Here is a 23,981-nt window from a genome sequence, read left to right as displayed (position 1 = left end):
TACTCAGAAAATTTCAGTATCTACAGTAGCATTCTACAGCTTCTCAACTACAGTGTAGAAAGTGAGCCTTCAAACCAGGGTGACACCAAAGAATTTTTCTTCTTGCTAATCCTCAAGTTTAACATCAAGATTGAGAGCTGCAAACTAATCTTGGATCCTTCCTCCATTTTTGAGGCCATCTATTCCATTTTAATAAGTTGGAAAATATTACCATTGATAGGATATGAACATAATAAAAAGAGTCATTTATTTTGAGCATGCCCCTTTCTTTTCTGGGTTCTCTCTCAAGAAGCTCTTAAACAGAAATTCACTCTTTACTAAAGGAAGCAATAGAGGTGGTCTTAATCTCATTGTTTTGAAGGCTAGAATAATGAATTAGATACGTAAGCTATGTTCATACTATAGTTTGTTGGTGTAAGAGGTGTAACTAAGTCTCTCACAAACTCCCAAGCAACATAAATTATACCAACCTGTGGATAGAGCTATGTCATCCTCCAACAAAGCTCGCAAGGGCTAGACTAAGTTGATGGGAGAGCTCTCATCTGTTGACTTAGAGCAAGGGTGGGCAAAAGGGCCTTTGCGGGCCAGATTCAGCCTGCTGAGTGGGTTAATCCAGCCCATGGACACCCTGTTGCTCCTCTACCCCCAGGCCAATCAGAGCCTGGGGGCAGGGGTTAGCGCACAGTCTCTTCCAGCCCTGCCCCCGCCCTATAAGGGGTATGGGGCACTTAGAGTCAAAGTGCTGCGTGCCCCTTGCAGGATGGGGGCAGGGCGGGAGGAGACTTTCCACACTTCCCACCCTGCAAGAGGCATGTGGTGCTTAGAGTTAATCACTAGCTGCTACTCAGCTGGCAGTTGACTTTAAGTGTGGCACCCCCTTCCATGGTGGGGGTAGGGAGCAAGAGACTTCCCATGCTCTCCCTGCCCCCAGGCCCTGAGGTTTCCTCCCAGCGGGCACATTGAGGGAACTGCCAGCTCTTCAGAACAGCTGGTGGTTCTCTCTAGGAGGAACAGGGGCAAAGACTTCATGCACTCTCCCAGCCCCAGGCCAATCAGGGTCAGTGGATGGAAAAGCACAGAAGTGTCCTGCCAGTGCCCCTTCCACCTGAGGCCCTGCCCCTTCTGGGGCAGACCAGGACCACTTAAAAAATTTCTAAAGGCCCCTCTCCTTCTCCCCCCCCCCCCGTCTAAAAATTATCGCCCACCCTTGGCTTAGAGTGTCTGCACTTGTAAGCTCTATAGTGTAGTCATAGTGTTCTGAAGTGGTCATCTATCTTTCATCATGTTTTCTCATAATATCTGATAAATAGCTTCAAAATCTGATGGTGTTCTTATAGGAAATTGAGAAAAGGAGAAGAATAGAAGAAGCGTACAAAAATGCCATGACAGAGCTTAAGAAAAAATGTCATTTTGGAGGGCCAGACTATGAGGTATGCATTGTGCTTATTTCTTTCTTTGCTGTAATATTTTTATAGATTAAATCCTTTCATGACTAACTTGTATCCTTCATCAGTGACACGTACGTGTGTGTGTGTGTGTGTGTGTGTGTGTGTAAGTATCAAAACACTTAGCCATGTGACTTTCCAGTGTAACTGATATCAATATTCATTTAAATACTTTTAACAGAATTCATTAAATACTTACTTTCCAAACAGGGAAACTTGGAGGAAGGGTTTCAATCTATAAAGTTGTAGAGAATGAGAGAAAGGAGAATCTTGTTCATTTGAGTATACTTAGTGAGACTGACAGATATTTTTGTATTTGAAATATGTATTATGAACAACACTGAAAAGATTTTTTTTTTAAAAAATCAGCTTGCTTCATACATTTGACAGCACTTTATGGATAGTAAGTTTTGCCTCTGCCCTCTTATCAGTTTTTTTCCTTTTTGTATGCATCACTTATATAGAACTGGTAAGAGAAAAAAAAATTGAAATAGAAAAATGTGATGCAAAAACAATAGTTGAACTTGAAGATTGGTAAAATATCTTAATCTAATTTAAATGTAAACAATTATTTTTATATTTGTTAGTGTCCCTTTAAACTGGTTTGTCAATTCCCATCTTTCTTAAAAACTTCTCTCAGTTAAGCTATCAACATCTAAGCGGCTTCCCACTCAAGTATGGAGCTGGTCAAATTTTGCAGACATAAACCTCTTTGTGGAATATTATGAAGCTTGTGCACCCATAGTGCAGATAAGTTCAATTATAGGTTACGCAAACACTTTCATTTCCAAATAGGTCACAATTTTGTAAATACAAAGGTGCAAATCCTGACTGAGAAATGAAGCATTAATACATTTCATTCGAGATGCCAAGCAATTGTTCTGTATATGGTTTTTTAGGTTCAGCGGCTATTGTGTGGTTCAGACGTACACAGTGCAGTTAATAAAAGGATGGAGTACAGAGGTGGACTTTCTGTTCCTATATCAGGGGTGGTCAATAATTTTTGAAGTGGGGGGGCATGTCAGAAATTTCGGAAGTGGCTGCAGGCTGACCCTGGAGGGGCGGTGCCTTGGGAAAAAGGGGCAGGGTTGAGAGCTCCCCTACCAGGAGCTTTGCTTGGCCTCAGGTCCCTGCCCCCTGACTTCTAGGCAATGGAAGGGACCTGGAGCAGAGTGGAGGTTGCCAGGGGCTAGCCTCCTCCCAGAGTTGTCTGGGGTGGAGGCTTAGATTTGATATAACACAACTTGCAGTCCTTAGCCCCGCTGCTAACCTGCTGTCTGGCAGCTGCCTAGCAGGCACAAGCCCTTTGAACAGAAGCAGTCGAAAGGGCTTGTGCCTCCTAGGCAATGGGCCAGTGGGGCATTGTTTAAAGGGCTTGCGCATGCCGGGTGCCTATCCACGGATATCTGCATCTGGGGACAGACATTTCTGTCCATTCAGGGCTCTATGTATCAAGTGGAGGTTTTAACAAATTTTGCCCCACCCTTCCCAAGCCATGCCCCTTCTGTCAGCAGTAGGGCGTGTGGGTGTTGAAGGAGCTGCTCTGCTATGTTTATGCTGCAGAAGATTCCTCTACACTGAGGTATCTTCTCCTTTCCTATTAGGGACACAATCAGGTGGTCTTGTGATTAAAAAGCAGTTGCACTGCACCCCAGGATCTGGGCTGTTTTATCCGTAAGCACCATCTGAACTTTGAAATTTGAAATGAACTGATGCATGTTACACTTCTTACCTTTCAACCATGAAACGCTTCTCCACGTGGGAAGTTAGTGGCAAGCTGTAATAGAAGTCTAATTGAAGTGCATTACCCTGCTGCATATTAAGCCACCATAGGATCTTACTACAGTGCACTTACGAGTTCCATAGTGTTGATTTTCTAAACACAGTAACTTAGCTACATAGCCCTGCAGTTGGGACTATCATTATGTGAATTGAAGTGTGCACCATGTGGATGCTGCAGATGCAAACTAAAAGATACCTCGTTCACTTTAACGTAGTCCTGCTCAACATGGACTTAGGTACCTTTCTAGTTTGCAGCATCAGCATCTTCCCAGAGCAATTAGACTGTAGCAGTTTGGTGTGTTCTATAGGTCAGCCCTATAGTTCACACTGCAGCACAGTATAAACTTAGCTTTAGTGCACAAAAAGGTAGTTAAAGTGTAGCCTTATATCTCAAATTGCCATGCATTAAGTTTGTGTGTGCAAGCTCTAAGGTATGCTGTTGGTGTTCAAAGACAATGTTTTGATACTTTTAACATGTATTGTAGTCAGGAATTTTGGCTTTTATTGAAATCCATTAATAATATTTGTAAATATTACAAGAAATGAATTAGTTGAAAATGTCTGCCTATTTTCCTGGAAACTTCCATAGATTGTTTACTTACAACAACTAAAAGGTACTGAATTTAAAAAAAAAAATCCTAAGAAATAGTCATTTCATTGCTTCAGTGCATTTCTTCAGTCAGTTCAATATTCCTCCATGCTGCCTCCTCCAACCATAGCTTTTCCTGTGAAATCTAGCACTGATTTAATAAGAACTAAAAATTTCAAAACTAAAATTCCTGGATTTCTGCAAGCCATCAGACCTTCATGTTGAGATAATGCTTATTTGAATTAAAAGTTGCTTTATAGATTTAAAAAAAATTGATTACCTTAGGGATTGATGAATGTGTGAAGTTTCTGAGGGTATTTGGAACTTGAAAAATGGTACAATTTACTTAACACTCACCAACTAACATTTTTATTACTGCCATAAGGAAATATTTTTAAAATCTCCTAATATGAGAACTTTGCTGTTCATTGCTGTCTAAAAAGCGTGCAAGTATATATGAAGAGGCATCCATTGAGTTTGTAATAAAATTCTCAACTTCTACAGCCTCACAAGATATCTTTCTCAGTTCCTCTGGCATCCAGTAACTGCCAAATCTCTTTCCAATGAAGTGAACATAGTGTCCAAATAGCTTGGACTGCCATAGTCTGGATTCTAGTCACAAGATTTCTATATTTCCTTATAGATCTTACATGAGTTCCAGTACAAACATAGCAGTACTAATCTAATGCAGCTGCAAAAACTGACTGATGAAAATAGATTTCCACACACCTTCCATCCTTTCAGTGGATAACAAAACAGGCAGTCCTCACATGAGGGTATTTCCTGCTTGCATGTTAAATTGGACAGAATAAGATACCATAATTTCATCCAGTTATAGTAAGAATTTGCTTTCTTAAGCTCTTCTAAAAGCAGTTTGCCAAATATCTCTAGCTGTCATGAATTTGTCAGCTGACTGAATCACAAGAAAAGAAATTAACTTAACAGGCTGCAGCAGATTCCAGTACAACACAGGTTGAACTTTGTCTCAAATATTGTAATTTCTGTAGTTCGGACCCAGGGTGGCTTTTACTAGCCAATAACACCAAATAATGGTGTTCAAAGGGCTTTTGTGCATTACTATATGAAACAGTCTTCTGATTTCATAAACTGGTGACTTTTTGCTTAAATTCAATGCATTTCTTCAAGATGGATGGTTGGTCTCCAATTATCTCTTAATGGTTGTATGCATGTCCCAAAATCCTTTGCAAGTGGGTGGCTGGCATACATTCTGCATATGTTTTAGTCTGTTCGCCAGAGGAAAATTCAGACTGCTAGTGGCCAGTCCAGATGAGAGAGAAGAAAGGGTGGGTAGTTGGGGGCCCTCCTACTCCATTGAGTAGGGCAGGAAGGTAATCCACTTAATTCCTCTTAAAGGAAAAGCTGAAGAGCAAAAGGCAGTTACAGGCCATCTGCAGATTCTGCAGGCGGTGGCTTGTGTTCAGTGGCTTATGTTCAGTTCATTGTTTTGAATAAGTTTCCACTCTGCTTCTGAAGTCTTTTGACCTTCTGATCTTGACCCAGAACTGCCTCATTTTGAAACTGGTTAGAATGACCCCATGATCTTCTGTGTCCCTCAATCCAACATTTTCTGTGCCATTGCCACGCTGTGTCCTCAGTCTGTCCCATGTCTCCTTCCTCACCCCGGTTTAGTCCACCAGCTAAAGACCCCAACATAGTGGCTGTCCACTTAGTAAAACTTAAGAACAAAAATGAATTTTGAATTTCTGGCCCAAGCCATTTTAGAAAGATGATTCAGTGTACAGTGTTAAAAAAATCAGACTTTCCATGAAGACTCTTCACTGGGAGAAGAATAGTACACGCTATTAATATGTTCTTCTTACTATCCTGTCTGAAGAACACTTGAAAATGATCACAGAATTGGCTTTAACATTACAGTATGGGTTATTATGGAGAAGTAGTTTCTCCATAGTGAGTCTGTAAAATAAAAAGTCATACGTTAACCCACAGAGTCCATTACATGGATTCATGCAAGAACAAGTAAAGTTGGAGTATTCATAAGCTGCCATCGGTAAAACTGATTTCATTGTGTAAAGTTAACAGGCAAAGTAACAAACTTTTTGAATCAATAAACAATCTGTTCTTTCAGTTTAGATATAGCAGGGGTCCAAGATTTTGCACGTCATATTTGTATGTGTTTATAAGGGGTGAATTGAGGAAGAACAGATTAGCCTTAAAAAGACTAGTGTAATGATCACATTTTAAAATAAATACATTTATCAGTAACCAGCATTGTCTGGGAGTGGTGCAGGCCACACCATAGCTTCCTCCTTGGGGCTAGGAGTAGAAGGGGAGAGGTCCATGCAGGCCACCTGTTGGCTTCTTCCCAAGATGGTGAGGGGCACGCAGGCTTGCCTGCCAGCTTTTCTGTGTGGGCAACAGGAGCTGTATACTGTGGTGGCTTGGGGGCAGCTCCAGGGAGAAGCTAGCAGGCAGCCTGGGTAGCAGGGGCCATGCTGCTGGTCAGTGGCTGCTCCCCGGAGCAGTAGGGCTAACTGCCCTCGAGTGGTCATTCAGGAATATAACTGTTCCTGCTCTAACACCTCTTCCTTTCCATTTTATGGAGAAACAATCGTATTCCACACACATTATGTTGTCCTGGCACCACCAGACCTTGGCTTTGCTTTAAGTTATAAGTGGAAGCTGCATACCAATTTGGTGGTCCTAGCTCTTATCATTGAGGAGCTCTTGAACAAACGGACTCAGATATACACACAGACAGATGCACACACTTTAAAATCTACAATAGATAACATTTTGTGATCAAGCTTAGAAGAGGGAACTTTGAGACTTAAACTATCATGCTGATTTTTATTTTTTGCATTTTTCTTTGTGTGGACAATTAACATATTTTATGTATGTCCGCAACTTTTCGTGCCTGAAATACAGCTTAATATTTCATTGTCTATGTGCTGAAATCCCTGTAATGGAATAGTAATTGAAATTACACTTTATACTGGGATTTGCACAAGAATGTATGGAAATATTTGTCTCGGCTTTGTAAAAGAATAGTCAAATAGTAAACTTTGTATGTGTGAGTAATATGTAAAACCTTAATTTTAGGCCAAATTGGGTCTGATTGGTTTAAGTGTGAATTTCCTGGCTTTTGTTAGCTTGTGTTACAGCTCTTAAATTATAGCTCTTTAAATGCATTGATCAGAGTATTATTTTATTTTACCAATTAGTACTTTATTTTAAATGCCACTCTTAAGAATTTTGTTCAACTCAAGTAATGGCAAAAAGATTTGCTATTGTAAAAAATGGCTTTTGTGTAATGGGTTCATAAGTATATTTGTTTTGTGCTTCATCTGCAAATAAAATTAGAACTTTTCAGTGATAAAAATAAATGCAATTTATCAAACTAGCTGACTTTCATTTTTCTAAATTAAACTGTTTTCTGAAGTGTAACATTCATGTTTCCTCAATTTTCTTTAACTGTTTGTCTGTTTTGGTTTAGGAAGGTCCTAATAGTCTGATTAATGAAGAAGAATTTTTTGATGCAGTTGAAGCTGCTCTTGACAGACAGGATAAAATAGAAGAACAGGTATTAATTTTACTAAATGTTTTAAGAGGCAATTATGCTCCTATTTTTAAAAAAATACCATACTTCAACCCAAAGATCTTTAAGTTTTTATGGTCCAAATTCTGTCCTGGGATACATTCACAGAACTCCTGTTAACCTTGGTAGGTATTTGCTCACAGGTGTATACACAGAAGTTTGACCCTTAGAATTTATATAGTAAAATACGTATGGTATACGTAGCACCCAGAGACCATGTTATGAATAAGGATCCCATTGTGTTAGGAACGGGTCTCAAAATCAGGGCGCACAGGCCATCTGCAGCCCGAGCCGTTCCACAGTCTGGCCTTCACAAAGCTGCTGGCACGTGAGTCCCCGTGGCCCTAGGAGAGGGTGTCTGTACTCTTCTCCCAAGTCCAGACCATGCTCCACCCTCTCCCTGCCATCACACCTCTTCTCTTAAGCCCCCTACTCTGAGAGACGAGACTTTGGGGATTACCAGGAGTCCTGGTGTGAGGCAGCAGATGGTGACACTGGTGGCAGGAGCTTCAGGGAAGAAGAGCAACTCGGCAGCTTCAGTTGTCCGCCATTTCTCAGGCCAGCCCGGTTGCTACAGCTCACTGCGGCAGTGACAAGTGGAGTTCCCCAATCCTAGCTCGGGCTGGTTTGGGAAATGGCAGTGGAGCAGAGTAGATGCTGCTGTTGCTCTTCTTCCCTGCAACTCCTGCCACCGTGGAGAATACAAGGGGTCCCGACCATTCCTGCTGGCCCCAGCCTGTCCAAGACTCCATGGGACCTGAGTATGGGGGATTATCCCATCCCTAGGATGGTTGGGGTAGCCACTGTGGGGGCCCCCCTGAAAGTGCAGGACCCAAGATGGCCATGGCGACTCATCCTATGGATGGGTCGGCTCTGCACATACCTCCCCCAGGCTATAGGGATATGTGCTCCAAAGACCCTGTAATCTAAATAATACCTACTAGTTCTTTGAATAGTGGCCCCTTTTGGTGCTCCACTTCAGGTACACATGAAGATCAGATGATTTCTAGCTGTTAATGTCCACTGAGACCTCACATGCTTCCTTTACTTCCTTGTGGCAGATGGAAATTATATAGGGGCTAGGGATGTAAAATTCCATTAATTAGTTAATCCGTAAACATTGTTTAACTAGTTCACCACTTAAACAAGTGAGGCAGGGAGGCTGCTCCCACTACCTCTGGACTGAAGTGCCCCCCACCATGGGTGGGGGCTGCTCTGGCTGGGCTGGAGCACCCCTGCCTGCGGCATGCTGCTCTGGCCAGGCCCACTGTGGCCAGGAGCTGCAGGTTAACCATAACAGGTAAGCATTACCCGGTAAGGATGATGCTTACCGGTTAACCATTCACATGTGCATTGTGGATCTTTGACCTCCACCAGAGGAATCTGCTACTAGCGAGGGCCGCCTCCTCCTGGCTTGATGATGAAGTTGAGGAAACCTCAATGGTGCCTGATCTGGAGGACTTTGGAGGTCTCAGCAACTAATGTGGAGAGTGCTACAAAACCTGGAAATTCAGGCTGAGGAGGTGGTCAAGTATTCAGACCCAGTGATGAACATTCTTGACTTCTTTGGTCCCTCCCTTATTGCCCTACCTGTCAACAGATCCTACAGGAGACGACTAAAACAATGTGGTATACTGTTGCTGCCTTAGCATCTACAACCATGAGGAACAAAGAGATCCTTTATTCATGTATGTCTGTACTCACCCACTGCCAAATTCCCTAGTAGTACCTAGAGTGAATGAGCAGGAGTGCCAGGGCTACTAGGGTCCCTCTCCAAAAAATCAGGAGCCTAAAAAGTTGGACCTCTTTGGGAGGAAAATTTACTGGGAGGGATCCAGTTCCATATATCAAACCACCAGGCTGTCCTCAGAAGATAGTTACAACTACTGCAGAGCAATGGCCCAGTTTATGGAGTTACCACCAGAGGACTCCAGAGCTGGGTTCTCGTTGCTAGTGGAGGAAGGGAAACTTGTTGCCCATGCTTCACTGCAGGAAGTCCTTGATGTGGTGGATTCGGCACCCCACACCATGTCCTCAGAGAGAGCCGTGAGAAATAGATCCTGGCTGCAAGTCTCTGGGCTCCTATAGAAGGTCTAGCAAACAATAAAGATCTCCCCTTTGAGGGTTCAGCCTTTTTCTGAGAAGACAGATTCCTGACTACATAGCCTTAAGAACTTAAAGATCACCCTGAAGTCCTTTTGGCCTCCACACTCCAGCTAACTAGCAGACATATTTTAATTTGCAGCCCCCACCTTGTTTTAACCAGTCTCAGCATAGGTAAAACTTTCCTTGGAGGAAAAAATAGGAATAATAGGAAGAGGCCTCACCCATCATCAGGTCCAGGCTCAGGTGAGACCAAATAATTATCTGGCCAGAAGCAGACCTTTTGAAGGTACATCCTGGGGTGTTGGACCAACTCGGACATTGTATCCATCCCACCTTACCTTCAGGTGCCAGCTGTCCCCTCTCTACTCTGCATGGGCTCAGGTTACATTGGATCACTGGGTACTCTGCCCTTTTAACCCTACTTCCCTGTCCATCATGAGTAACCTCTCATGCAGGAGGTGCACTCACTCCTAATGCTGTAGGAGGTTCTTCAGGACCTGCCAATCAAAGGCTTCTATTCCCAGTATTTCCTAATATAGAAGTCAAAGGTGGTCTCAGGCCAATCCTAGACCTGTAAGATCACAACAAACTTATGAAGCCAGCTGAAGTTTCTCAAGATCTTTTTGGCGCCTTTTATCCCTCCTTTGGATCCAGGAGAATAGTATGCCACCTTTGATTTGAAGGACACTTAACTTTCATATTTCAGTCAGTCCCACAGAAGGCATTTCAAGTTCGTGGTAAACCGTAATCATTATCCATTCTCATTCTTCTATTCAGCCTGTTAGCAGCTCCTCAAATATTTACCAAGTGCATGGCAGTCATGATTGTGTTTCTGTGCAAGCAACAGGTACAGGTGTTTCCATACCTCAACAACTGGTTAAAGCACAAGTGGAAATGCAAGTCAGCTTCATGAGGGCTATGTTCAGTGACCTGGATCTTTTACTGAATGTGCAGAGTCAACCCTATTACTTGTTCAGAAGTTAGAGTTTATAGGAGTGGAATTGGACTTGACTCTGGCCAAGGCCTACCTCCCAGAGTTGTTTCTCAGTCTCTTAAGTGATGGCATTTGAAACCTGAGGTAGTTCTCTACCACCCCGGCAAGGAATTGCCTCAAGCTTTTGAGACACATGCCCAGGTATACCTATGTGGTACAACATGTCAGGCTCGGACTTTGGCCTCTTCAGGTGTGGCTGGCGTCAGTGTACTGGCTAATTGAGGATGTCGTAACAGAGTTGTTACTCTACTGCAACCAATCCTCGATTCCCTCCTGTGGTGGCTCAGCCCGCAGGGGTTCCCCTCATGGGTGATGGACTCATCGGCATTGGGATGAGGGGCACACTTACAGACCTCACAACACAGGGTCTCTGGTCTTGGGCAGAGCTCCCTTCACATCAGTCTCAGAGTTGAGTGGTATGCCTAGCATGTCATACTTTGAATTCATCTGGAAGAGAAATATGTATGTCATGATGGACAACACAGTAGTGATGTTGTATATAAATAGACAGGGTGCTCTCTCCCCTGTGCTAGGAAGGTTGCAAATTGTGTTAACTTTTGCATAGCTCACTCAATACACCTGGAGGCATAGTACCTCCCCGGAGTACAGAACAAACTGTTCATGTGTCTACCAATACCCACCCTTCTTACCCCTTTCTCGGAGCAGCCGCCAAGAAGGAACCATGGGCTTGGCAGGTCAGCAAGATGCTAAATCTAGTGCCATGAAGGTACCACCCCAGGAGGTACTGGGACTGACCCAGTGGATACTTCCAAGGGGAAGAACCTTCCAGTTTCTGTGCATGCAGGGGGGGTGCATCCTGCATTGGAAAGGATATGACATTTCAAAGAACAACAATTACAAGAAGATAACCATTTTTTTCTATGCCTTCCCCCAGCACCTGTAATTCTAAGGGTGTTGAACAAGATCAGTCAGGATGAGGCCAGAATTACTCTCATACCACCTACCTCACTTAGCAAGCTTGGTACATGTAACTACTTGTGTTAAACCGTCAGTCAAGCTCCCAACCATTCGTCATCACTTGTCTCAAGATGGGGATCACGTGCTTCACCACAGCCTAGCAGTTCTCAACCTCATGGCTCCTGGATGGTTCTCAGGATTGCAAGTTTCCAGCTTTATGGAAGTGCAGCAAATGGCATTAAACACTGGAAAAACATGAATCCGCCCTACTTATTGCGAATATGGAAAAGATTCATCTGTTTGGGATGGTGATCACTACCTCCAGCTAGAATCCATTCACATTTCACTCATCCTAGATTATCTGCTGGAGCTGAAGAGTCCCGGATTATCCATCTATTTGGTCAAAGTGCACCTGCCTGTCATATCAGCCTTTCATCTCCCTGTCCAGGGACTTTCCATTTTTGCTCCTTGGTTATCATCCAGATATAGTAAGTGTGACGGGCCGGGCCGGGTCTGGGTACAGCTGAGGGCGTCCGCTCAGGGCGAATTGCTCAAATTCGAGGCTCCTTACAGCTCCCAGACTGGTGACCTTTCCAAACAGGCCACAAACCAGTCCCACCGAGCGCTTCAGCAGCCTGCCTGAAGCCTCATGAGCAAAACCCCTCTGACACTCCTCCAATATCCATGCCCCAAATGATCCCAGGCCTCATACACCAGTGGGGGGGTCTTAGAACCCAATCCCACCTACCCCAAACAAGTTCTGTCCAGTTACAAGAAACCAGCCACAGATCCCTGGTCAATTTACCCTCTGGATTTTACCCACAAATCACGCTGAGCCAATCCTTTAGCATCTAACATCTAATGGTTTATTATTACAATAAAGAAAAGCATGAGAGTAAGGTTGCTAAAGGATAGTACATTACATGCATCAAATCTCCCAGTTCTCGATGCAGGCTCTAGCAGAGATGTTACAGCTGCTGGCTTAAAAGTCCTTGTTGCACATCCTAGGATCAAGATGGGTCCACAGTTCTTCCTGGCTCTTCAACCCCTGCACTGCTGCCTCTGGTATGAAGTGCTAAGCTTAGTACCGAGATGGAGTCGACCGCATGGACTCTTTATACATCCTTCCTGGTCTCTTCTTGGTTGCAGCAGGTCACTTGGCCAGTGGCCTATCCCTATGTTCCCTGCTGGCAGCCCTCAGGTGTCAGCCCTCATTCTTTAGGTGTGTCCTTGGCCCATTGAGTGCCATTGTCCCACAGGGCCTTGCTAATTAGCATGTCGATAGGCTGGGCTCTGCCCAATGCTCGACCACATGCAGAGAAATATTCAGTATCCACACAGATTCCAGATTCCTAACTACACACACAGACATTATACAATCACATGACTAGCGTACATAGGATCAGCAGGCAGTAAGCTTCTCTTCAACACCCCACAGGGCCCCCTTTTATACCATTTTTGGGACCAACATCCCCATCTATGGGTGCAGCAGTAATCTGGCTGCTTCCCTCCAATTCGGTAACGTGACAGTAAGGTTCTAGGTAATTTCTTCCCCCCACATTAGACATCTCTTCCCACCTTGAAACATCAACCTGTTTCTCAGCCATCTCTCAAAATCTCCATTTGTACCAATGTCAGCCTGCTCCCTACTTCATTTATCTATGAAGCTGACTGTTTTAGTTGCCATCACATTGGCTCATAGAGTCAGGGAGATTGAATGGCAGGTTTCCCTCCCCCTTACCTTTTTATGATCAAGTTTCTTTACATCCTCATCCTAAGCTCCTATCAAACTTTATAATTGGATTTTCATTTTAACCAATCTGTCCATCTACCCCTATATTTTTCTGAAACTCATAGTTCTTAGCGAGAATCCTATTTCCATATTCTGGATGTTAGAAATGCCTTTGCCTTCTACCTGGATAAGACCATAACAGCTTAAGAGACTGCTTAAACTCTCTGTATCCTTCACTGATAGATCTGAAGAGGCACCTATTTCTGCTCAGACTTTTTGAAAATGGATGTCAGGTTGTATGAGGATTTGTCTACCTGTGTGAGTCTGCAAGTGCTTAGCTGTTCCCCTCCCCGCCCCTGGGGGGTGGGGGAGGGGGTTAGAATGCATTCAGCAAGATTGCAGGCAACATTTGCTACATTTTTGAAGACCATTCCTTTTTCTGAGATACATAGGTCTACTACTTGGATTTCATACTATATGTTTTCAAAGCTTTAAATTCTGCTTCTTGTCATCAGTCCTATGCAGTGCTGGGTTCTGCAGTGCTTTCTTCAGTTCTGGAATTTGTTCTAAAACTTCTTCCTTTTTCTAAGAATAGTGATCAGAAGACACATAAAATGAAGTACTCATAGGCACACTAGTCAAAGGAGGAAGAAGTGTGTACCCCTCTGGGTGCTTCGCTATCTGCTCTCCTTTGCCTCTTCTTTTCGGTCAACACTTAGGGAACAACTGAAGCAGAGACCTGAGGGCAGTTTGCCCGCCCACCCACCACTTATGTAGCCTCAATATCTGCCACAAGGAGACACAAAGCACATCTGTGGGTCGAATGGACACTGCTAGTTCAAAATTTCCTATTGAAAACTTGAGAGATGCATGTATACCTGAAAAACAATGCATGGGCAAAAACAACTAGGAGTCCTGTGGCACCTTAAAGGCTAACAGATTTATTTGGGCATAAGATTTTTGTAGGCAGGGATTTCTCCCATGAAAGTTTATACCCAGATAAATCTGTTAGTCTGTATCTGCAAAGACATCCACAAAGACTAACATGGCTACCCCTCTGGTACAGCATACATAAGAACACTCATCTTGAAGAATTACAGTTACTCCATAGGGTGAATAACATTTTGGGTTTTTTATTTAAAAAAAAAATTGGTATGAAAAAATGGGCACAATAAAAAAGGTCATACATCAGGACAGCATGAATAGTTTGCTTCTCCTATTATCACCGAAGCATTTCTTAATAGAAGAAAACTCACCTTGGCTGTACTTAAGTGGATAACGTATACAAATAAGTATATCCAATACACAATACACATTTCTTAAATCTAATTGCTGTTGTCTCCTGAAGTTTCTGTTACAGTAAGTGACCTGTGATACAGTAAAAGGACTATATAGTCCTCCTCTTACATATATCGCAGTTCTACTGCCACCTACTAAATACTTCACCAAACAGCTGCTATGTACTAATAACTTAAACTTGTTTCTTTTAGTCACAGAGTGAGAAGGTCCGATCACACTGGCCAACATCAATACCCTCTGGTGATGGATATTCTGCGGTGGGGACTCACAGATTTGTCCAAAAGGTGAGATGTTTCCCAGGATCTTTTCAGAATACTTTTTGTGAATAAAATCACTATTTCCATTCTAACTGATGCATTAATCATTGGAATTGGTGAGATCTAATTTGTAGATGTTTCTAGTAACTTTGAATGGGTCACTCATAAGCATTTGATGTATCCAAGATTGGAGAAAAAGTTTGGGTGACTATTTTAGAGTATTCCTGGTTTGTAGCAAGCTTGTCATATCTTATGAGATTAAGAAAAAAACACCAGAAACTTTATATTGTTTAAATATGCTTTTTCTTACATATAAAATCATTAAACTTGTTAAAATAAAAAAGCTAGGGCTTCTTTTAGGGTTGATTTGGACCACCTTCAGTATTACTGGAAACGCTACTTTTTTCAGGGCTGTCTTGGGAGTATAATATAAAATAGTTGCATGAAATCAGCTTTTGCTGCTGTGCTTGCTGCTTATGGTGCTTTTGTTTTTCCTTTTCTTCATTATCTTGTGCTTGGAAGTTGGTACTGAAAGCTCTGTTGTGCCTTTGTTCTGATTACTTGATTTTTTCTTTGTCTGTCTCTGGTAGCCCTATAGTCGCTCTTCCTCCATGTCTTCCATTGATCTAGTCAGTGCCTCTGATGATGTTCACAGATTCAGCACCCAGGTATTGTAAGAATATATAGAGTGGCTTTATATATCTTTTTTGCTGTATTTCATCTTCTCTCTAACCTGGGTTCTTTTTTCTGTAAATCACTTGACCTTGTTTTAGATAATTATAAATAGGCCCATAGCTAGGAGTTCACACTGTGGAACCAAAAGATTGTGTGTCTACATTTTATTTGCATTCATATCACTCTTGTAGAGGCCTTAATCTGGGGAACAATGAAGGATTGCAGTTGGCACAAAAATAAATAGTGTGCAACTTCAAGATCCCTCATTTCTAACGTAATAACTTAAAATAATAAAAGTGAAATAAAACTTGGTGGGATAGAGATAAATTAACTAAAAGTGATAGTTGCTTTTCTTGCAAGTAAATCATTTATTTGATAGCTTTTAATTTCCCAATTTGTTTTTAGTTCACATAGCTGTTACAATCACCTTTAAGAAACTAAATCTGTCTACATTCCAACAGCACTGTTTGCACCTCTGAGATTTTCTATTTGTAATTCAGCACTAAAAGTTTATTCCATACTTCATTGGGCATGCACAGTTTGAGTTTGGAAAGTTTTTTTTTTTTAAATACATTTTATTATCAATTTGTGGCAGATTGACCAAGGCATGCAATACCAAACTAAATATACTTGTAGATCTGCATGTGCAAGCCAAACATTTTTAATGCCCCTCTTGAAGTGTTCAAGGGACAAGCTGTTGAAAGAAGCAATGGAAAAAGCTGTCCTAAGGTAATAACAGTATACCCTTCTGACAATTGAACAAAAGAAGGATGAATGCATGACTTGATCAAAAAAACTGACAAATTGCTTTGTGATGTAGTCTGTTCCGTTTTAATTGTAGCTACCATACAATTGCTCAGTATACATGTGCTAATAAGCCATACCAAGACCCTCAGGGTGAAATTTAACAGTATTTAGACCAGTGGTTCCCAAACTTTTTGACATCACGCCCTCCTTTTTGATTTTTGAAAAGCCCTCACCCCTTCCCTCGCCCCCAGCAAATAGTAGCAAAACTTGTTGAGCAAAAAAGGAACTGAACAGGGCAGCAAAACTTGATCTGGGGGGGAGGCTGGGTCGCCTTGTCGTTCTCTCCCCCCACCCCCTGGAATTTCTTCATGGCCCCCCAGTTTGGGAACCCATGATTTAGACATTGCTGTGCTCAGCATTGTATAGCCTAATTGATTTAGGGGCCTTTTTTATTTCCAAAGGAAGTTTGGGCACTTAAGCACAAAATCCTCCTAAATACCTTCAAAAGGTCTGGACCTTAGCCCTTATATTGTTAATAACAATAATTAAAGAATGGGCTACAGACGCGTTTTGATGAAAACTGTATTTTTACAATAGAAGACTATAAATGTTGGAAGACAGTTAAGTGCCGATAACCTTCAAAATAATGAAAGATAAAATAGTGAAGACCTTACTGAATTCCCAAACTTGCCATTCATACAACTAGATTTTCCCTCTGCTCTCCATTACTGTTCATCGGGAAGAAAACCTGACTCTTCTTTCAGAATGTGCAAACCAGGAAAAACATTTCCAAAATTGAAAAACAGCATAATATTAAATGTGCATATGTAATAAACTCTTTCAATAAATGTTTTTCCAAAGCACTGTAATAATTTTAATTAAACTAAATTGATTCATCCAATTAATAAACAGATAGAAAAGACCAGTCTGGCTATTCAGTGACAAGAAGTCCATCATCAGGCATCAAATTTCTCACTCATTTCCAGGCTCCCTATTTCTACTCTTTAGGCATAGTTGGTGTCAGTAAATGCAGCAGGCTGATGACACATGGTTGTCCCATTTCCCCCATCTGTGATCCTGTCCCTCCTTTGGTAGTTTGACCTTCTGGCAGTATGTGCAGGAGTCTCATTCTCAAGACCCCCATCATCAGTGTCTCTCATCACAGACACTTCAATGGTAGACCGGGGAGCTCACTTCAGGTCCCTTGGAACTTGGCCTCTGGTCTCAAGTAGAGCTCATGCTACACATCAGCATCAGGGATTTCAGGGCTATTCACCTATCATTCCATGTGTGTAAGTTCTTATAGACAACCTGGGAGCTCTTACAGGTTCTTATAGACAACCTGAGAGCAATGTTTTATGTAAACCGGAAAGGTGGAGCACATTCCTCTCACTGTCAGGAACTTCTTCATTTGTAGAATTTTACATAACCCACGCAATAAATCTAAAAAACTCCTTATCTCCTGGGGTTGCGGAACAAGCTTAGCAGGTCACCTCAACAGATCCTTCTGCAACCGTCATGCATGTCTGTCCATCCAACATATGAAAGGCATTTTCCAGAAGTGGGGGACTTGCCAGATAAATCTATTGGTAACAAAGGACACGAAGATGTGTCTTCAGTTTGGCTCCTTCCTGGGTCACAGCCCAGTGTTGCACTGACTCCTTTCTCTTCACTTGGATGGACCATCTTTTTCCTGTGTTCTCTTTTATCCTGCTCCATATGCAGTCTCTTGCTGTAAGTCAGAAGTGACAGGGTCTCATCTAGATAGACTTGGCCTGGCCATATAAGCACAGGTTCACCATCCTTCTAGACCTTTGGTGGAAATGCCAGTCCGCCTGTCTCCATTTCCATACTGGTTCTCCTACGGCCATGGCCATCTACATCATCCAAACCTTGAGACCCTTCATCTCCATGGCTGAGTCTGCAGAACTAGCATCCTCTGGGACTGGTCACAGTGTGCTTTAAGGAATAGGAAACAGCCCACTAGTGCCACTTACATAGCAAAGTGGAAAAGTTTCTTGATCTGCTCGGTGCAGAAGAGAAGTTCACATATATAGTCAATAGTAAGGCCTAGCCATGTCATCTGTTAGGGTTTATCTAACTTTCGCCTTTGCCATTCATCCATGGGTGAATAGCCATTCTGTTTTCTCAAACTCCATTTGTAGTCTGTTGCTCAAGGGCCTGGAGCATCCCAGAGGTATAGCAGCCATTCCCTCCCTAGAACCTCAATTTGGAGTTGACAAGGATAACCGGACCTCCATTTAACATAAGAACATGAGAATGGTCATACTGGGTCAGACCAAAGATCCATCTAGCCCAGTAGCCTGTCTGCCGACAGTGGCCTGCACCAGGTGCCCCAGAGGGGGTGGACCAAAGACAATGATCAAGCCATTTGTCTCATGCCATCCATCTCCAGCCTCTGACAAACAGAGGCAGGGGACACCATTTCTATCCCCTGGCTAATAAATAGCCTTTTATGGACCTAACCTCCATGAAATTATCTAGCTTCTCTTTAAACTCTGTTATAGTCCTAGCCTTCACAGCCTCCTCTGGCAAGGAGTTCCACAGGTTGACTATGCGCTGTGTGAAGAACTTTCTTGTATTAGTTTTAAACTTGCTACCCATTAATTTCATTTGGTGTCCTCTAGTTCTTCTATTATGGGAACTAATAAATAATTTTTCTTTATCCGCCCTCTCCACACCACTCATGATTTTATATACCTCTATCCTATCCCCCCTCAGTCTCCTCTTTTCTAAACTGAAAAGTCGCTTTCGCCTCTCTTCATATGGGACCTGTTCCAAACCCCTAATCATTTTAGTTGCCCTTTTCTGAACCCTTTCCAAGGCCAAAATATCTTTTTTGAAGTGAGGAGACCACATCTGTACACAGTATTCAAGATGTGGGCGTATCATAGTTTTATACAGGGGCAGTAAGATATTCTGTGTCTTATTTTCTATCCCTTTCTTAATAATTCCTAGCATCCAATTTGCCTTTTTGACCGCCGCTGCACACTGTGTGGAAGTTTTCAGAGAACTATCCACGATAACTCCAATATATCTTTCCTGATTTGTCGTAGCCAAATTAGCCCCCATCATACTATACGTATACTTGGGGTTATTTTTTCCAACGTGCATTAATTTACACTTATCCACATTAAATTTCATTTGCCATTTTGTTGCCCAATCACTCAGTTCGGTGAGATCTTTTTGAAGTTCTTCACAGTCTGCTTCTGTCTTGACAACCTTAAACAGTTTGGTATCATCCGCAAACTTTATCACCTGACTGCTTACCCCTTTCTCCAGATTATTTATGAATAAGTTGAACAGGACTGACCCTGGGGGGACACCACTAGTTACCCCTCTCTATTCTGAAAATTTACCATATATTCCTACCCTTTGTTTCCTGTCTTTTAACCAGTTCTCAATCCATGAAAGGACCTTCCCTCTTATCCCATGGCCATGTAATTTACACAAGAGCCTTTGGTGAGGGACCTTGTTAAAGGCTTTCTGAAAACCTAAGTATATTATATCTGTTGGATTCCCCCATGTCTGCATGTTTAACCCCTTCAAAGAACTCTTAATAGATTAGTAAGACATGATTTCCCTTTACAGAAACCATGTTGACTTTTGTCCAGCAAATTATGTTCTTCTACATGCTTCACAATTTTATTCATTACTATTGTTTCAACTAATTTGCCCGGTACTGAAGTTAGACTTACTGATCTGTTATTGCCGGGATCGCCTCTAGAGCCCTTTTTAAATATTGGTGTCATGTTGGCTACCTTCCAGTCATTAGGTACAGAAGCCGATTTAAAGGATCGGTTACAAACCACAGATAATAGTTCTGCAATTTCCCATTTGAGTTCTTTTAGAACCCTTGGATGAATGCTATCTGGTCCCAATGATTTGTTAATGTTAAGTTTTTCTATTTGTTCCAAAAAGTCCTCTAATGACACTTCAATCCGGGACAGTTCCTCAGATTCATCACCCACAAAGGATGGTGCGGATTTGGGAATCTCCCTAACATCTTCAGCCGTGAAGACTGAAGCAAAGAAATCATTTAGTTTATCCGCAATGGCTTTATCGTCCTTGATTGCTCCTTTTGTATCTCGATCGTCTAGGGGACCCACTGGTTTTTTAGCAGGCTTCCTCCTTCTAATGTACTTAAACATTTTGCTATTGCTTTTTGAGTTCTTGGCTAGCTGTTCCTCAAAATCTTTTTTTGCTTTTCTTATTACATTTTTACACTTGATTTGACAGTTTTTGTTCCTTTCTATTTATCTCACTAGGAGTGGACTTCCACTTCTTTAAAAGATGCCTTTTTGTACTTCACTGCTTCTTTTACATGGTAGTTAAGCCATGATGACTCTATTTTAGGTCTCTTACTATGTTTTTTAATTTGGTGTATACATTTTAGTTGGGCCTCTATGATGGTGTCTTTAAAAAGATTCCATGCAGCTTGCAGGGATTTGGCTCTAGTTACTGTGCCTTTTAATTTCCTTTTAATGAACCTTCTCGTTTTTGTGTAATTCCCCTCTTTGAAATTAAATGCCAGAGTGATGGACTGCTGAGGTGTTCTTCCCACCACAAGAATGTTAAATGTTGTTATATTATGGTCACTATTCCCAAGCGGTCCTGTAATGGTTATCTCCTGGACCGGATCCTGCGCTCCACTCAGGACTAAATTGAGAATTGCCTCTCCCCTTGTGGGTTCCTGTACCAGCTGCTCCACGAAGCAGTCATTTAAGCCGTTGAGAAATTTTCTCTCTGCTTCTCTTCCTGAGGTGACATGTACCCAGTCAATATGGGGGTAATTAAAATCCCCCATTATTATAGAGTTCTTTGTTTTGGTAGCCTCTCTAATCTCCCTTAGCATTTCAATATCAGTATCGCTGTCCTGGTCAGGTGGTCAATAATATATCCCTACTGCTAAATTCTTCTTATTGGAGCATGGAATTACTATCCATAGTGATTCTATTGAACATGTTGATTCATTTAAGATTTTTATTTCATTTGATTCTACGTTATCTTTCACATACAGTGCCACTCCGCCAGCTACATGGCCTGATCCATCCTTCCGATATATTTTATATCCCGGTATGATTGTGTCCCACAGATTTTCCTCATTCCACCAGGTTTCAGTGATGCCTATTATGTCAATATCCTCCTTTAATACGAGGTACTCTAGTTCACTCTTCTTCTTAGTCAGACTCCTAACGTTTGTTTAGAAGCACTTTAAAATATTGCCACTGTTTGTCTGCCCTTCCCTGATGCATTGGATTCTTTTATATGTGGTTGTTTGTCCTCTCCCCTCCTCTTTCTGACTATAGCCTAGAGAATCTCTATCAATGGATTCTCCTCTAAGAGAAGTTTTCATCCGATTTACGTGCTTCTCTGCACCAATCGGCTTTCCCCCGTCTCTTAGTTTAACTGCTGGCAACACTCTCTGCTGTACCTGTCCTGGAAGGTGGCTTTCATTGAGGCCATTTTTACTGCCAGAAGAGTCTTGCCAATCCAAGCCCTTACTTTAGAACCACCTAACACAGTTGTCTTCAAGGACACAGTTCAATTGTGGCTACATACATCCTTCTTTACGGTCCCATAGTAACCAGGATATCTTCCTACCAGTCTTCTATCCAGACCAGTTCATTAGATGTGAAGTGTTTTATTAGCCTTCTACATAGAAAGGACTAGATCATTTCAAAAACCTATTCAGATTTTTGTAGCCATTGCGGACACAATGAAAATCCATCCAATCTTGGCCCAGAGAATTTCATTATGGATCACTTTCTGATATGCACATGCTGCAACCTGGCTAAAGTCTCCTCTCCTATCCTGATGATGCACTCTACCAGGGTGTAAGTCTTTTTGGTGGCATTTGTTGCTCAGGTTCTAAGTAGGACATGTATAAAGACACAAGGTGATCGTAGTTCACACTTCTGTGTCTCACTTAGCTATACCATCACCCTGAAGCGGGATTCAGCTAATTGATACTATAAGTCAGCATGCCAATGAACTCCAAATTTTCCACATGCACACCTGCTTGAGTGTCACGTCCTTTGGAATGGACATGAGCAAGCACTTGAAGGAAACCTTTAGTGACTTTTCTTTCAGATGTGTTTAATGTCCAATCCAGACCACTACCCTCACCACCTAGCCTGTTCCTCTAGCAGAATTGATCAGCAAGAAGGAACTGAGTGGGCAAAGTGGTGGCAGCACTATTTATATTGGTGCTATGAGTGTACAACACTAAAAGGCACTAGAACTGACCAAATAGATATTATTGAGGGAAAAACTTTCTGGTAGCTGTGCTTGGGGTTGAGCGCACACCTACTTTTTGAATGGACATGAGCAACGCATCTTGAAGAACAGTTACAAAAGGTTAGTAACTATTTTTTAAGCCAGAGTGATCTCTTGCCATACTTTCTATCTTTTCTATGCATTTGGAAGAGCTTGCACTTGTGCCCTTAATGTCATTTTTGGGAATAAAAATGCCATTTCTCCTGATTTTTTTTCCTTTAAACTTATTTCTCCCCCTCCCCCGTACAATATTACCTATCAGTTCTGGTATACTGAAGTCCATTTTCTTCATTCTGCTGTTTTCCCTCTTTCCATTCCTTAGATTCATGAACTGTATCTTTTCATGACCACTTTTTCTTAAATTGCCTTCCATCTTCCAATTTGCAAGCATTTCTTTTCGATTTCTCAGAATCAGATCTAGAACAGCCTTTCCCCTAATTGCTTTCTTCACCTGCTATAATAAAAAGTATCTCCAAGTACTTGTTGGATGATCTGTCTTGTACTGTATCATTTTTCCAACAGATGTTTGGGTAGTTGGCATCCCCCCATCGCCACAAAGTCCTGTATTTTGAATTATTTTGTTAATAAGCGTTTCATCCACCCCTTCTTCATGGATAGGGGATCTGTAGCAGACCCTCAAATGACATCATCCTTGTTTTTTACCTCTCTTATCCTTGCCTGGAGACTATCAGTAGGTCTGCCTCCCACTTCTGTCTTTTCCTCAGTGCGAGCTTTGATACACAAGTCAATTCCTCCTCCCTTTCCCTCCTGCCTTTCCTTCCTGAACAAGCTGTTCCCTTTTGTATCAATAGTCTAGTCACATGAATCATCCTACCAAGTCTCTTCGATGCCAATTATATTGTAATTATGGTTATCCTCCAAAACTTCTAGTTCTTCCAGATTATTCCCTATCCTTGCATTAGTATACTAAACTCTAAGATGCTTATTACCTTTCCTATCTATATTCTCTCTTGTCTCTTCTTTGCCCCAACTTTGATTATCCATGTTCCCTTCCAGATTCCAACCACTCATCCAGGACTCCATGTTCTGGACTTACCTATCAAGTTCAACCGGGGCAGGAAAGAAAAAGTTAATTAAAGCCTGCCACACTAAATTAACCAATCTGTTACATTATTTCTTAAATATCTGTACAAAAATCTGTGAATCTTGATAAGTTATGTGCTGTCACAGAAGGTTTTCCTTCACTGCAGCCCATAATCTTTTGGGACCTCTAAATGCCTACAATATGATATAACTTTCTTAGGGTATGTCTACACTTGCCCCCTAGTTCGGACCAGGGAGGCAAATGAAGCATACCGAAGTCGCTAATGAAGCGTGGGATTTAAATTTCCCGTGCTTGGTTAGCATATTCATGACCGGTCGCAATTTTAAAATGCCGGTAGCCCGAATTAACTCACCATGTATAGATGCGGTAGTCCGATCCAAAACCCTTCCCTTAAATTAACTGTTACTCCTAGTGCAATGAGGAGTAACAATTAACTCGAGGGAAGGGTTTTGGATTGGACTACCGCGTCTATACACAGCGAGTTAATTCGGGCT

At 42.0% G+C, this 23,981-nt stretch overlaps 1 protein-coding gene across 2 annotated transcripts in view; it reads left to right on the top strand.

Annotated features, from left to right (window-relative positions):
* CERT1 (ceramide transporter 1) overlaps positions 1-23,981 on the top strand; it is a 130,042-nt gene that overhangs the window by 86,817 nt on the left and 19,244 nt on the right. Inside the window, exons 8-11 of one of the 2 annotated variants that reach the window (XM_006124266.5) lie at positions 1,338-1,430; positions 7,292-7,378; positions 14,634-14,726; positions 15,290-15,367. In XM_006124266.5, coding sequence (XP_006124328.1) covers positions 1,338-1,430; positions 7,292-7,378; positions 14,634-14,726; positions 15,290-15,367 — 351 coding nt within the window. The remainder of the gene's footprint in view (positions 1-1,337; positions 1,431-7,291; positions 7,379-14,633; positions 14,727-15,289; positions 15,368-23,981) is intronic. The other variant, XM_006124267.5, reaches the window with a different exon arrangement.

The sequence above is a fragment of the Pelodiscus sinensis genome, chromosome 6, assembly GCF_052426305.1.
Source record: "Pelodiscus sinensis isolate ZL-2025 chromosome 6, ASM5242630v1, whole genome shotgun sequence".
Taxonomy (NCBI): domain Eukaryota; kingdom Metazoa; phylum Chordata; order Testudines; family Trionychidae; genus Pelodiscus; species Pelodiscus sinensis.
Note: the sequence above shows the minus strand (reverse complement) of the source record. Positions and strands in the feature narration are given on the sequence as shown.